This window comes from Simochromis diagramma, unplaced genomic scaffold, assembly GCF_900408965.1.
Source record: "Simochromis diagramma unplaced genomic scaffold, fSimDia1.1 OVJJ01000430.1, whole genome shotgun sequence".
Lineage (NCBI taxonomy): Eukaryota > Metazoa > Chordata > Actinopteri > Cichliformes > Cichlidae > Simochromis > Simochromis diagramma.
The window spans coordinates 1,531,934-1,548,642 of record NW_024387258.1 but is presented as its reverse complement, the minus strand read 5'-3'; the positions used below and the strand labels follow the sequence as shown (position 1 = coordinate 1,548,642).

The 16,709-nt window shown below is 38.8% G+C and overlaps 1 protein-coding gene across 1 annotated transcript; it reads right to left on the bottom strand.

The window, feature by feature from the left end:
• Positions 1–670: 670 nt before the first annotated feature.
• snrpa1 (small nuclear ribonucleoprotein polypeptide A') lies at positions 671–12,139 on the bottom strand. Its single transcript, XM_040002205.1, has 9 exons — positions 11,940–12,139; positions 9,907–10,054; positions 7,087–7,165; positions 6,716–6,762; positions 6,526–6,628; positions 3,329–3,408; positions 3,071–3,143; positions 1,350–1,443; positions 671–974 (listed from the first exon to the last, which is right to left on the bottom strand). The coding sequence occupies exons 1-9, from the start codon at positions 12,019–12,021 to the stop codon at positions 814–816; spliced, it is 867 nt and encodes a 288-aa protein (XP_039858139.1). The 5' UTR covers positions 12,022–12,139; the 3' UTR covers positions 671–813.
• Between the last annotated feature and the right edge of the window lie 4,570 nt (positions 12,140–16,709).

Below are 16,709 nucleotides of genomic sequence, written 5' to 3'. Positions count from 1 at the left end.
GGTTTCTTCCACGAGGACCTGAAGCACAAGTCAAGCCAAGACAAGGGAGTGGCTTTGGGGCCACTGCGGTGTCCGCCGCAGCCCAGATTTGAACCTGATTTAACAACTCGGGACAGATTTGAAAATAGCTGTGCAGACACAAACTCCATCAAGCTGAATGGGATGAGAGGTTCTGCAAAGATTGGAATAAACTGTCAAAAAAATAAAAAATAAAAAAATAAAAATATAGGTGAGGCAAGCTTGTAGCACAATACTTAAATAATAATAAAAAAAAAAAAAAGATTGAGGCTGTAATTGCTGCCAAAGGTACTTCATAGTACTGAGCAAAGAGTGGGAGTACTTTCTTTTTAACAAATATGCATGAATTTGAAGCATACCTTTATTCTCTGCACTGTCACTTTGTGTGTTTAAATTTTGAGATGAAAATTGAATAACCAATTTTGGAATAAGACTGTTACACAATGAAATGTGGAACAAGTGGAGTGCTGTGAATACTTTCCGGACGCACTGTATGAATCAACAGTGGTACTGAATCTTTGTCCCCTTTTGTGTGTGGTACAGTGTAAACATTGGTATTGGATATATACAACACATAAAAGACCTTAAAGGTCTGTAAACATGGGGATTTCTTTTATGATAAAACAGACAAACAAAAAATATTCCAATTCAAATCAGTAGAAGAAATCACTTTAATGAAAGTCATTTTATACAGTTTAAAAAAAACAAAAAAAAAAAAAAAAAAAACACACACACACAGCCATGGTAAACATATCCAACACAAGAACTCTAAGGAAAAAAATGTTTTCAGCAAACTCAGGATCCATTAACATGTGACCCTGTCTCCATATTTTTATCATCCTCTCCTTGATCCATGTTCATGATTTCCTCTTCAGAAGTGCCACCCATGTGCGCCTCCGTTTGTGCAGGGCCAACCTCTTCCTCTTCTTCCTCCTCCTCTTCCACCACAACTGAACCTAATTTTATACATGAATATATCCATTCATACATATAACTCACCAAATACCATGACGTTATACCAATCAAACTTCATGAATCTTTTGTTAATAAACATTTTAAACAACATTTGTCTTTTGTTTTTGTTTCTTTAAAACAAACTATTAAAAAGTGTGTTAACAAATCTATAAAACACAAAAGATGGCTATACTGGCTATAGTATAGTAGCATTATATTTAGACATAATGCTACTTAGCAGAATTAATTTTGGGGTCTGGTGTTTTTCCATTATACAGCGCCTGTGTGAGTGGCTTCCAATACCACTGCCCCAGTGCACATTTCCCCACCATTTTCTCAAGAATTGAATTCTTAAATATATTTTAGTTCGTACTGACCTTGTTTGAGATCACGACCAGGAATCTGACCGGCCTGGAGCATCCCTTTTAATCTCTCTACCTCTGCCAATGATGAAGCATTAGCAATGGCATTCTGAAATACAAGCAAAGATGCAACACTTAGCTACTATACTCTGAACACATTCTGTTATCACTAGCCCTGAATGCTCTTCACCAAATTTATTTTAGTACATCATTTGTTTTGATTATTTTTAATTTGCAGTTTTCTTATTAAAAAAAAAAAAGTTTAAAATACTTCCATCACTGCCACATTCAGTTAGGGAAAGGAAGAACACACTAAAGCCACACTGGATTTGATTTGGATTGAACACTGAAACAATTTACCCACTTCAGAGTGAGTTTATGAATGCATTGATATGCATGCAACAGTCAGATGCATAACCCATCCTCTTTCACTTTTCACTATGGGGGGGGGAGGGGACAAGAAGCGGCGTACACACTGGACAGCAGGTAAATGTGATTTCTTGCTGGTATACAGACACGGTCTTCTCCCTTTTTGCTGGAAGTGAGGAATAAACTTTCCAGCATGTCTCCTGTCTGCAGAGAAGCAGTTCTGCTCTTCTGTCTGAGCCACCAAACATTAAGCAGTAAGCATTATAGCAGCTCGAAAGCCCTCCAGAAATCAAGTGCAACATTCCCGGCAAAAATGCTGGTTAACACATGCAATTAACTCATTAAGTGGGCTCTAGGTTTCCATTATACTTAACATACCAGAGGGAAAAAAAAATGAAGTTACATTTAATTTTCCTTATGCCAGTTCACCGACAGTTATCTCAAGGGACTCTTATAAAGATCTAAATGTCCTTTCTGAGCACTGACATCATGACAGTTGGGAGGACGAATTCCCTCTTAACAGATACCTTCAGTAGAACGATGCTCAAATGAATCCAGCCATCACTCTCAAGCTGTGATGTGGCTCATCTCCACTTTAAGAGCACTGCACTCGAGTGATAGTGGCTCAGAGAAACATGAAGCTAGGCAGCTGAAAATGAAAATCTCTATTATATAAATACACCCCCCCACCTCCCAAAAAAAAAAAAGACTCATGCATGCCTGCATAACCTCTAAGATCTCATTGACATACTGTGTCCATCGCTCCATGCACATTTTAAGGTTCAGCTTAGAAACCTTAACAAAAACAAAACATTGCTATGTTTTCATTTCCCTTCTATTAGTGAATTGTTACAGTGCAAATAATGCAGCATTTACATTACTAGTCAGGCTGCAACAACAAATCGGTGACAAAAAGAGCCCAGCAGCGGCTTGACTTCCTGAGATGACTGATGAGGTGCGCCTCCCCCTTAACACCTACAGAGGCACCTGTAGCGTCCTAACCAGCTGCATCAGTCTGGTATGGAAACTGCCACACGTCTGAACACAGAGCAGAGGATTGTGCGGAGCGCTTGAGTGCTCCTCAACACCATGCTGCCCTCCTCCATACACGTCTTGGACTACATAACACTCTCCTCTAACTTCCAGTACTTCTGTATTGCACCATTCCACTCTGTATATGCACTATTGTATTATTATTAATTATTAATGAGAACAGGACAGCATCCTTTCTTCTCTGGCCCCATATGAGGAATTGATGATCACTACTTTAGGAGTAAAAGTGGACCCTTCTCTAACGTTTGATTCTCATGTGAACACAGTGGTAAAATCCTGCTTCTTTACAATTGAGGCGACTGTAAAAACTGAACCTTGATGGCTTCCACATCAGCTTGAGAGGGCCCCATCCTCTTCTCCAGCTGTACTGCCACTCCAGGAGTAAATCTGAAAGGGACACACTACATTGAGACCTTTTCCACTTGTAGGGATGTTTCAATATAGAAGAAAGATGTTCACTCTTTAACACACAGCAATAGTGTGCATTCCTTATTTCTATGTAGTACAAAATCTGTTTTTTCAGCTAGGATCCAGTGATGGCGAGGAAGTGCTGCCAAGGTACTTCATCTTACGTTTTTGTTCGCCTGCCAATATCCTTTGCAAGTTGAGCACCCAGTTTGCCTTTGAACATTTTCTCCGCTTCCTGGCGTTCCTGCAGCAATATCACACAATGAAAGTCAAAACCTTATTTACCCAACATATTTACAAACTATTACTACTTTTGTGAATAAAAAGGTTTTAAAATACCTCTAATAATTTACAATTATGGTAGAAGATTTGAAAAGATTATGAAAAAGTTACATGATAAAGTGTGGACTTAGTTATTCTGAAATTTAAAAGAAAAAAAAAAAAAAAAAAAAAAAAAAAAAAAAAAAAACACTCAACGGGAGAGACTGAACCGTCACTGCCAGGTCATCCATCACAAATGTTCTGATTCGCCTAAAAATCTTATGCTCAAAAGTTTGGACACAGAATGATTGTTGTGAAATTTTAGCTTTATATATATCAAATACTTTAAAGTACATTTTAAAAAGAGAGTTGGTGATTTTTGTACATATTTAACAGAAAATTTATATTGTGCTTGGAAGAATATATAAAATAGTATGTAACTGAAGCTCACACAAACTGAACACTCTCAAACTTATGACTCTTAAAAATACACAGAGGCTGCTTTGTAATTATCTGGAGATGCCACATTCCCTTACTATATTTGAATATAGAACAGTAACGTTATGCACCAAACTCGCTCAAGCATGTCTTTATATTGTACAGTAATATTAGAACAGGAAGATGCCATGTCCACACTGTTTCCACAAAGTTGGGAGCATCAAGTTGTCCAAAATGTCTTGGTATACTGAAGGGTTACGATTTCGTTTCCCTGGACTAATGGGCTGTGCCCACCTCAGGAAAAACAACCCCACACCATAATGTTCAAACTTTACGCAGTGCAGTAAGTTTGAACATTCTCGTTGCAACCGCCAAACCCAGACAGAGAAGCATGATTTGTCTAAGAACATGTCTTTACTGCTCTAGAGTCCAGTGGTGGCGTGGTGAAGAGACACTTTGGTAAAGTAAGGCTTGGATGCAGCTGCTTAGCCATGCAAACCCATTCTGTGAAGCCCTCGACTGCACTGTTGTTGAGATACATAAAATTTGTAGCCACTGACTTTACAGAGAGTTGCCTACCTCCGTGCCCGATTTGTCTTTTGGATTGTTTTTATTTGTGGCCGAGCTGCTGTTCTTCCCAATCACTTCCACGTTATTATACCACTAACAGCTGACTCTGAAACATTTAGTATGGAGGAAATTTCACAATCAAACTTTTTGCACAGGAGCCATCCTATCATCAGTCTACACTCTGGAATTCACCAAGCTCCTGAGAACGACCAATTCGTCATGTCATCCTTGTTGTGAAAATCAGCTACAAGAACCCCTCCCTCCTAAGCCTCCTTTCCACCAGTACCAACTCGGCTCATCTTGCCCCAACTCGAGTCAGTTTCGGCCATTTTCAATTACAACTTAGTAACACTTCATGTGGGTGGGGTCACTTTAGCAAAGAATTGTGTTGTGATTTTTGTGAAGGAATCACTTTCATGACTCATGGAGAGATGCCATTGACTGGACAATCGGTAGCATGCAATCTGTTCATATGTAGTGATGAGAATAACGGTGTTACAAGTAACGGCGTTACTTTTTTCAGTAACGACTAAACTAATTACTATTTCTATTGTTACAACGCCGTTACCGTTAACAAGAAAATGTGGTGCGGTCGCGTTACTATTCTTCAACAAACAGACGGTTGAAGCCCTCTTCAGCTTACTGCATCTTATATCAGTTGCACGGAAGTAGCTGTAAGTAATCTGGGCGCTACAGCTTTAGGCAGCTGCGCGCTCCCGCGGACGACAATCACTTTCTGCCCAACGATAACTTTTTGGCACAACACCTGGAGCTCAGGGGGCAAAACAATCGCATGAGTGCTGCTGTTTGACTGAGGAAGAATAAAGTAGCCATGGTAAGCCAATCACATGACCACTTCAACATGAAAAAGCAACAAGGTGATATATACCCGTCTTTAAATTGTGTTGATAGGCCACGCAAAGCCAGAGTCATGATAAACAATACATGTTTTTTTTCTGAATACTTTCGTCCCTTTTACTGTCTAAGGACAGCGCAGCGAGCGCTCTCTGCTTATGAACAAAAAAAGAAAAAACCCCACAAACGAACAAACAAAAAACAGCCCTTTCATGTTGGTGGGGAAATGCACCACGTCTACCAATTAAAAATGATATGGCAACATGACATTTGGTTGTTTAGGAAGAGGGGGACGTTTCAGGAGTGATAGCGAGAGAAGGCGAGAGCTCGCGCACGCGTTTGGAGTGTGTAGTTAGTGTGTAGTGTTGTGGATAGTTTTGTGTCAGAACAATGAGGTGACTGCTGTCTGCAGGTATCAGGCTGTGATCTTCTCCTTTATAGTGGACAGAAATTTTTTGAGTGGCACAAATAATTTGTGGCATCGTATTGAATGCAGAACAGCTGATTGTTATGTAAATAGTTTGAAATGGTTATTTTTAAAAAAAAGAGGGTAAAAGGTAAATGGCTGCAAATAACTTATGCGTATGATTTTAAAATTGACAATTTATATTTGCATTTAAAGTTATGAAATATGATTCATTAAACATGTTTGTGGTTGTTACAGTAAAACATAACTTTTTCTACTATGATTTTATGTTTTCTGTCTGATTTTAGATCAATTGTGTTAATACAGTATATGAAAATGAAAACATGACTGTAAATTCAGACGTGTGAGGTTGTGCTGAAAAGAATGAGACCAAACAAGACAAAGTAAACAGTTTTTAAAGGTGAAATGTGGAGGAAACATCAGAAGTATTGAAAAATGGTCAATTATACCCTGGACCCCAGAGGGTTAAACTTTTTTTTTTTTTAAAGTAACGCAATAGTTACTTTTCAAGTAATTAATTACTTTTAGAATCTTGTAACTCAGTTACTTTTTTGAAGAAGTAACAAAGTAACTTGCTCAACACTGTTCATATCACATTTTCGCATCAGCTCAGGTCAGAACCCCAGAGCAGGGAGTAAAGGAGGTACCTGCAGAAACCCATTGTAAAGTCCACAACGTTATTCTAATTTCTTTCTTATATAAACTGCAGGCATGGTGTTAGTCGTGGCTGCAAACACTGTACAGTTCCATTGAGGACACTATTGCACAATAATTATGCTTAAATGAGATTTTTAACTTGTCATGACTTACCTTGAGCTTTACCTTCTGAAAGTCTAGTACTCTGATCTGTGGGATTTTGTTGATGACATAGAGCCTGTAATGCTTCTTGTTTGTCACTGGATTTCTCAACAAGCTGGAATTTCAGGAATTGTTAAAACACATGAAAGACTTGTGGTGAAGAACACCGTTCAATAATCAGAATGCGTTTGTTTATTCAGACCTGAGAAGGGTCAATGTCTTCACTGAGGCCAGTGGGTCCAGATCACCCTGCAGGAGAAGAACAATGTTAAAATGAGAGGCTAAGCTTCCAAAGAGATTAACGGGACATTTCCATCTGTAAAGTTAATTTGTGCAGCTAAATATACTAAAATAATACATTAAAATAAAAATGCAATTCAAATAAACATTCAATTATTTAGCTCATCTTACTCAGTTTTGACGATGGCAGAAATTTATATAGTTAAATCCGTTTATTTGTGTGCAATTCATCTAAATGATTCTCTTATTAGTCAAAGACAGGAATTCTGAGAGGGCAGTAAAGAAAGCAAAGAACCCCCGTTCCCATTGTTCCTGTTACTGAGATACACTCACCAGCTCCTGAATGTTGTTGCTTGTGAGGATCAGCTCTGTGAGACTGGGCAGAGATTGCTCCAAGTTCTCACCTATCCGACTGGAAGGAACATGTCATAAGGTTACCAGCACACCAATGTTAGCAAAGGCAGCTTTTGTGTATGAAAGTTAAATACCAAAGACTTTCTACACTTCTTACAGCTTCAGCAGATAGAACAGAGTTGAGAGAATGGCACACTGCATTTATACACTATTTTTAAACTTTGGATTTGGTATATTCACACAGGCACATATATTCACATGTCTGTATATATCTTCAGCCCTTGGTACTTCTCGATTATCTTGTGTTCCTTCTTCCTGATGTTGCCAGGCAGCTGCTGGCCAGGCAACCAAACACCTTTGGTTGAGTTTCCCTGGAGACTCAGATGTTCCAGTATACCATCCCAGCCACTTGCTTGTGCCTGTCAGTATATGCTGCCCCAGCTTGCATTTTGCATCTGGCTACTATCTGCTGGACAGCCTCTGGGGCACCTTTGCCTACTCTACAACTTGGTTCCTATCTCTGCTGTGGTTCTCTCCTGCCTCTGTGGATCTGGTGCTTTGGGACTGTTCATGTGCTATGATGATCAGAGCCTCTGTGCGGTCCTTCAAGCCAGCCTTTTTTGTGGCCACTGGTAGCCACTTCCTCTGTCAGTGGTACATCCTATGCAGGGGCCAGGTTGTCCATGACGTTTCCTCCTTGTGTTCCTCATCTGTCTTCAGCTTAGGGCTGGGTGATATTGCCTAAAATCCATATCACGGCATAATTTAAAGCATGTGCGGTAACGATATATCGCGATATATTCTTTTCTTCTGTATAACGTATTTTACACACTATAAGGCACACTTAGAATCCTTTAATTTTCTCAAAAATCGACACTGTGCCTTATGTATGAATTCTGGTTGTGCTCACTGACCTCGAACCAATTTTATGTGGTACACCGCGCTAAAAAAAAAAAAAAAAAAAAAAAACTGTCAAAAATGTTTTAATATGACTTTGCTGAGCTACAAAGCCGCACCGCTTGATGGATTGTTGGAGCATTACGGCTACCGAGGAGCCTCGGAGTGATACGTACTCTGCTTCAACGTAATATTACCGTACTGTGTGTGTATAAGGACCACAAATGGCACCTGTTCAGAGTCATGGTTACAAAGAGGATTTCAAACTCCAGGCTGTCAGTCACGCAGTAGAAGTTGGGAACAGAGCAGCTGTGAAATCTGTCTTTGTCATTGTGCTCAGCGTCTGTTAGTTTACATTTTGACTGCACAATTGTGAGCTTTTTGTTATGCACAAAAACAACATTTTATTTATGGAGCATTATTATAAAAAATGCTGATAATTTATAATAATAAGAATATCGAGATATGAATTTTGGGTCATATCGCCCAGTCCTAGTTAGGAACAAATGCAGTCGCATGGCAGGATGCTGTAAACGGACCAAACTTCAGTCAGGAGAACAACTGAGATAATCATTAATATACTGGAACAACATGGGAACAGAGCAGCTGCCAGAGAATTCGGCATTAATGAGTCAATGGTACGGAAGTGGAGGAAGCGCACTTTTCGCCTTTACCCATATTCAAAAAGTGCTTCGTCTCTTTGCTATGACTGTCGCCCGGCATAATTTGCAGGTGATTGTTTGGCTGACTGTTTGCAGCCGCTGCAATACTTTTGACTACTTTTTTTCCTATCCATGCACAAGATTCACACTCCAATAGGTTAGTCGCCATGGCCGAGTGCTATCCCAGGTATAAATAAAAATAAATAAATACTTTTTATTTATATAGCACCTTTCAAGACAGAATCACAAAGTGCTGCACATAAGATTACAAGTCATAAAAAGATTTAAAAAGAGAAACTAAAACAGGTAAAAAATTAACCAAAAGCAGTTTTAAAAAGGTGAGTTTTGAGTTGTTTTGTAAAAACAGCGACTGAGTCCACAGTTCTTAATGTTTGGGGGAGAGAGTTCCACAGTCTCGGGGCCACAGTGGCCAAAGCTCTGTCACCCTGAGTCCTGCTCTTAGTATTTTTTATAGCAAGTAAGCCCTGATCAGACGACCTCAAAGACCTGCTGGGGACATCGGGCTGTAGCAGATCAAAGATGTAGGCTGGTGCCAGTCCGTGCACAGCTCTGTAGGTCAAGACCAGGATCTTAAAATTGACCCTAAATTTAACAGGAAGCCAGTGTAACTGAGATAACAACGGTGTCACATGTGAGTACTTGTCAAAAGCCTCGCTGCAGCGTATTTGCGTATTTGGTTATGGTGTTCCACTTATGCCCTTGGATTACGTCAGGGGAATCTCTACACAGCCTGCACCTGAGGTCTTTCCTGACGTGGTGAATGCCTCAGTCAGTCTTATGCTTAGAGCATGTTCCTGTACTCCCATGATTAGTGCCTTCATGCTGTGTTTCACCCCACCTTTGTCTAGCCACTAGTAGGATTTCCCAGTAGCAATGGTACATGACATGCAGGAGCCTGTCCTTCCTCGGGTTACACAAGGAGCTTTGTTGATTCGCCCTGGATAGTGGTTCTGACACTCAGGCTTCAGCCATCTTTCGGCTAGCATATTTTTGCAGAGTGTTGGATTTGAGATGGTAAGGAGTTTTCTTGTCTTTATGTCAATATCTCCTCCTTTGAGCACCTTATAATACAACCAGGGTATCATCTACGTGCTTCATAGCCGACTCCTCAGAGTGTAATCACACCAACATCAATAAGAAGGAACACAAGAAGCTTGAGAAAAGAGGGTGAAGACAACAGTGGTCGCAAAACAATCACACACACACACCTCTAACTTACCAAATCCTGTTGTTGTTCATTAGCAAGGTTTTCAGTCTTTTGAGCAAAGGGAAGCCGTCCAGTTTTCTGACTTCATTATCAGAGAAATCTATAGTGTCAAACTGATCCAGAGTAGCTCCAAGATTTTCAAGCACTGGGATTTTATAACCTGGGTGGAAACAAAAAAAGAAAATAATTAAAATACAGATAGTACCAAAGAGAGGGAAGATGCTATCTGACTACACATCTCTGCTCCAAATGACATTCTGAGATCATTGTTGTAGATCAGTGACCTGATGTCACTCTCACTCCTGGCATAAGGCTCGATGCTCTACCAGTAGCTGATCTTTTTCCCCTGTGGTGTTTCTGTCAGTTCCCTTCAGGGCCTTACTCATGTTTTGAGCCTGCTCATCTTGCCTGCTATGATGCATGACAGGAGTTTCCATGCTAAAGGCACATTATTGGCCTGTAATTAGCCAATAACCTTCTCCAAAGGGTGCATCAGCTCTCTCTCAGCATAGTATGAGGAGTTCGGTCATTTGGGAGGGGCTCAAAGTAGAGCTGCTACATCTGCACATCAAAAGGAGCCATTGAGCCTGTTGCCTCCTGGGTAAGGTGTTCTGGCTGGGCAAGTCCTACTGGGAGGAGGCCCCAGGGTAGATCCAGGACATGGTGGCTTTCTTGGCTGGCCTGGAAACGCCTCAGTGTTTTCCCTGGATAAGCTAGAGAGAGCAATTTGCAACAGAGAGGTCTGGGCTTCACTGCTTAGGCCCCGCGACCTGATTTCAGATAAGCAGATGGATGAATTATTTTATTTTAGATTTTAACTTTTATTAAAATGGTTGCCATGAATTGTAGAATAATGTGCATTACTCACAATGCACAAGACAAGGCACCACACCTTTCAGTCGCAATTTATTCGTTTTTTGGATGTTAATTTGTCGTATTTTAATAATACAGGAACATCTCTTGAACTAACATGTTTTGTTTGTAATGTTATAATTGTTGCATTGAACTGAGGGTAACTTGTGTTTCTAAAACAAACTAGACAAAACATCAATGCCCTGTAATTGGCAAATAACTATTTGATTTTAATAGATCAGATTCATGGTTAAATTGAAATTAAAGTACTTCAACTGCTACTGCGCAGCAGGAATACTGCTGTTAAAAAGCATATGTAAAAAAAAAATAATAATAATAAAACAAGAAAACCTTGTATTAAAAAAAAAAAAAACATCCTGATACTACTAAAATACAATACACAACTTTTTAACTCATTGTGGAATTATGCATATAATGCGATTAATAGCAGGAAGTCATCACGTCTCCTCACTAACACACACATAATGTGTGCAGATAACTATGTCAGCTCTGACAACAATCATCTACAATCATTTTGCATATCCAGTTATTTTACTGTGGGTTTTCTCTTTCTATGAATGCAAACATTGGCTTGCTATCAGAATGCAGCTTGGTAATGATGTAACCTGAATTAACAGATATTATTCAAATATAATCAGGAATGTTTTTAATAATTAATGTTTTTGTCTGTTATGATGGGATTTGTAGTCCATACTAGCTGACCACAATTAGCTTTTCTGGTGAGAAAACACAAAAAGTTTATCTTCAGAGATATTTATGTTCAAACATATTCTCAGATTTCAATTCACCTAAAATACCCTGAAACAAAACTTACAGAAAGTCTTCACATATGAAAACAAAATGTAATCGCAATTATTACAAACGTTTTAAAACATACAATTTTCAGGCAAATCCGAGTTGGCTGAGCAGAAGATGTTAAGGGTTTTTATTTGCTCTAAGATTTCAGATGGAATGACTCAATGTACCCTTTTAATATGCAGCATATTATGGTGAAATCAGCCTTGCTGTGTCTAGACATACGCCAGCATTATCTTTGCAGCAGTTCGCATGAAACTGAACACTACCCGGTTACGTTTTTGAATGAGGCTCACGTTAAGGCCCGCGTAAAATGTGCGTAAGCTAATGAGCACAGGCCTTTCTATGTATGCTGTAATAAGGACAGTTTAACTCACCTCGTAAGTCCAACTCTCTGTCTCTCACGGGATTTGTATATTGAGCAGCCTGCTCAATAAGTTCCGCGGACAACTTCACCATCTCAGCGAACAAAAAGGAACCTTATCACGTCTCGAAATTCACAGCAAAACGTCCCAGAGCGTACACCGCTACACCAGGCAGCCCGGAACAAAAGCTTTAGGTCTTTCCTATCACGTGGCGACAACGTTTGCTTTATTTTTTATAGCGCCTCCCGCGGAGGGAGGCTGGTGTTGCATGCACATTTCGGGTTTTGATCCTTCCACTTTGCTTAGGAGTGGTCCTAACTGAGGGCGTGACCCGGTAGATTATAATAAGAGCTGTTTGTTCGTTTGTTTTTAAGCGCTTTACTAACAGTGACGGATATATGACGCCTGGTGGAGTGTGTGGCACAAGTGTGTCGACAATAGTTGATCACGCAAGTCCGTACTTGCCTTTTGTGTTCAGTGTTTTTACTGCCCCTCGTAATTTTACTGTGCATTTTTTTCAATTAACATTTGTATTTTTCAGCACAAATGACTGGCTAGAAAAAGATCATCAACGTGAAACAGTTGCAAAAGGTTGCAGAAAAGACTGCCTGCCTTTAGTATTCATGGCCATTGTAAACATCCAGAGATTTATATGATCTGTCTAATTAGCTAAATGCAGTTAAACACTCATAGTTAGCCTACTACATGACTAAAACACTAAAAGACAATAAATACATTACACATGTGTACACAGCTCATGCTACCTATTGAATTAAAAAAAACAGATCTGATGTTAGGATTCTTTTATTTTTATTTTAGTAGACGCCCAAAATGTACAGCTGGTATTTGCAAGAGAAAACACGTCATTTGGTCATTTCTGGAGCAGTGACATAACGTTTCTACAACATTTCTGTCAGCTCAAAAAACATCAACAAACACACGAACTGTTCCTGCTAGTGCTGTGTGATACTACAAATTTTGGTATCAGTCCGGTACAAAGTAAATTAAGGAAAGTATTGCCAATACCAATACTTTCCTTAATTTAGTGATACCGATTGTTTTAACCTATAAAGGGAGCTTGTGTAGGTCAGAGCAGTGTGTCATGATTGATGAGCTAAATCAGCTTACATTTGCTAATTCTGAAGATATTTTAAAGAACACCAAGCGGCAGTGTTGTGATTTTTACTATTCACAATAATTTGCTAACACAGTAAAATAATACCTTTCAGCTTTTCTTATAAATTGATACTGTGCTTTTTAGACACCTTTAATGTAAATTTGCATGTCTTTAAAAGACTTTGGGTCAGCTTCGGTTGTTTAAATGTGCTATAGAGTAGTTTGTGCTACATTTGTGCTAATTTGAGCTATATTTTTTCATTAAAAAATATTTTTAAAAATATACTAAAAATGCATTTAACACAGTTCAGTGGGATTCATACTGAAAACAGAGGATAGAAAAAAAGTATCAATCCAATTGCATTAGCATCAGTCTGATACTGATACCAGTGTTGGTATCGATACTGTCTATATGTGGATCAATCTGCCCACCTCTAGTTCCTGTGTAATTTGTTGCACAGTGTGTTGCTAGATAAAGGTCCAGCTGCTGTATTTCCAGGGAGAGGAAAGAATGAGAGCTAACTTCTGTCAGAGATGGAGAACGATTACGTACTTTGAGTAGTTACACTTCAAATGGTAAATGGTAAATGGCCTGTATTTATATAGCGCTTTACTAGTCCCTAAGGACCCCAAAGCGCTTTACATATCCAGTCATCCACCCATTCACACACTGGTGATGGCAAGCTACATTCAAGGACTATACTATTTCACTTTTGCGTAAAGATGCTAAATCAGTACTTTTACTGGAGTATGTTTTTAACAAAAATATCTCTTCTTCCGCTTAAGTGGAGAATGTCTGTACTTTTACTACCTCTGACGGAGTCAGGTGTTCTTCTCGGTTCTGGTGAGCTTTGAGCTCTCAGTCAAATTGGTGACCCTGTGGTAGACTTGCTTTTCAGGAGCCACTACGGACTAACCAGGAAATAAACACTGTAGATTTCAACATTGACATTTTGTGACATAATCTAAACACAGTTCGCCATTCTTATTACTCTTGACCAATAAAATATTTAAAACTTTCTCAAGTTTGCCTGGTAATATTCCCATCTATGAGGTAACTGCAGAAACAGCAATTAAATATAGGTCACTACATCGATGCTCACAAGACCGCAAGAATTAACTATCTGGAAAACCTTTTCCTCATTGTTATTCTAGAGATCTCCACTCCTATTGTTCATGATGATTTTAGAATTTATTTTATTCCATAACAAAGAAATACGCCTTAAACAAATATAACACAGTAATATTTGACTAGTGCTGTAGCATCAAATGTTTTAGCATAGTCTGTCTTTGTCTTTTCTTGTTTTTGTTTTTTTCTTGGTTCTGTCTTTGTTAATTTAATATGTTTTTTGACTTAGCAGGAGGAGGAAGCATCTGCGACAACACTGCACACTCATTGTAACCGTGGAAAGTTTAAATTACAGTTTCCTTTTGCAGAAGGTGCATAACTATCTCTGAACTGAGAACGTTCACAGATAGTTTGTGTTGATGTTTTATTTATCTCAATATTCGGCACAAAATAAGCAAATGTACCTCGTTTCCTCAGCACAAAGCTGCTGGAGTTTGTTTGTTGTCTGATCTGGGTTAAAGATGCCAAACAGGATTTAAAAGGAGCAGTGGCCATATTTACCCATAACATTTCCCATAACACCTGGGATTGATTATTTAAAGATGATTTGCTTTTCACAATAACCATCAACTGTCTGTGACTATCACTAGTTAACCTAGGCGAGTTTCCTGAATATATTCTTATTTTGAGAGGTTGATATTCAGTCATCTGAGGAGATTGGTACACGGGTACCAATCCAATTAATGTGCATCATTCTATCTATTTATTTGAACTGCAAATTGCCCAAAGTCTCATTAAAGCAACAGGTTCATTTATAAAGTGCACTGTAGTTTTCCCAGTGTCCAGTCACCACTGCTCCTCTTAAATCCTGTTTGAGTTATTTAAAAATTAAAATAATGTCACTGTTGTCTGACGATGATATTGATATGTGTATGCATTTGCAGAGACATATCAGATAAGATAAGACACTTTTGTGAAAATGACGAATCTGGATTCAACATCTGGAAAATAAAAACCAAATAGAATAACCTTATGTCTTATGTTTTTATTTTACCCCAAGTCAAAAACATACATAAGAAACAGACTATACATATAAGCTATAATATATTCTATATAAATGTACCTGTCCACTGATCAATTACATAGCAATTACACAGCACATGCATACAACCTATCATAAGAGTCTGTTGTTATGTGTTTTTATCTATTATTTTTAGAAGTTTCAAACAATCACAAGCAAAGGGAGAACACACCATGACACATGTTTAAACAAGGAAGGTTTATTTATCAAAATGAATCATCAATTTATTTATGATAATTTTTTCATCCCCCAAAAACACATGTGGGTGGGACTCATTCTGAGTCCCCACCTCTGGCTTGACATTAATTAAGACTCCAAGAGGCTCGACATTAATCTTTTAATCACCCACCTGTCTCCATTGTGTTCATCAGGCCACACTAAAGGTAGTGGCCAGCATGCATTCTTTGGATCATGTGTAATAATCCATCATTACGTTACATAGTTTCCTTCCCCAATTTCTGGTGATTCTTAATTGAGTCAAGAGTTGAGCTAGCTTTCTGCACAACCATGATACCAATCTTGCATTCCACTACATCCCAAAAGTGGTCAGACGGACAAGACCTCATTGTTATGTTTAACAAACTATTCAGAGATGATTTGCTCTTGCATTTGTGTGTGCCATTGTTAATGTCTAAGAACCCAATAGCTCAAAAAATTTTAAATGTCTGTCTGAACACCAACAAAGACACCCAACGGATTTACTTTACCAAACGAATCGCCACGGTCCATTTGATCGACCTGTTGTTGTTATTTTATTTTATTTTATTTTCAGTTGTTACAGATGTGACAGACATAGCTGTGGGATGGGACAGAGAGAAAGAAAGAGAGTAAGGAAAAGAAAAACAGAGGGGAGAGGGGACAGTGAGAAAGGGCACTTAAAAAGAAAAATCTCCTGGATTTTTCCGGAGGAAAAAAGAAAAAAGAGAAAACAAGCAAGAAAAGAGAGCAACATAATAAACACAGCATCGTCACATTAATCTTGCTAACAGTAAATAACAGTAGAACATGTAACGATCTGCTAGAGGGTGTGGGGAGCCATAGCCCCGTCCCCCAGGGCATGAAGCAGGCATGGAGGAGATCCAGGCCCCAGACATCCAGTGGCCCCAGAGTGCGAGAGCCCAAGGAGGACCACCGGAGGGGCATCTGTGCCACACTTCTGGGAAGAGCTGAGGAGAGCCCCAGAGTATAGTAGACATTCAAAACAAGGTATAAAAGAACAGATGACCAGGAACACTGAATAAAGACATATTTGTTCTTTTAACTTGATTCAATGATAAAATTCTATAAACTGCTATTTTCGTTTATTTACTTTAAAAATAGCTCATATATAATGCTTTACTTGTCATTTGTAATTCTGTATCCTCATTTAAATATGTACACTTCAACCATCAAAACAGGTATTATTAACTGCTGAACCAACTATCAGTTACAGCCAGACAAAAGCAAGTAAAGTATAACCAGGCACTTGAGAAAGCTCGATAAATAAAGTTAGCAGTATGATCCCAAATAAAACATG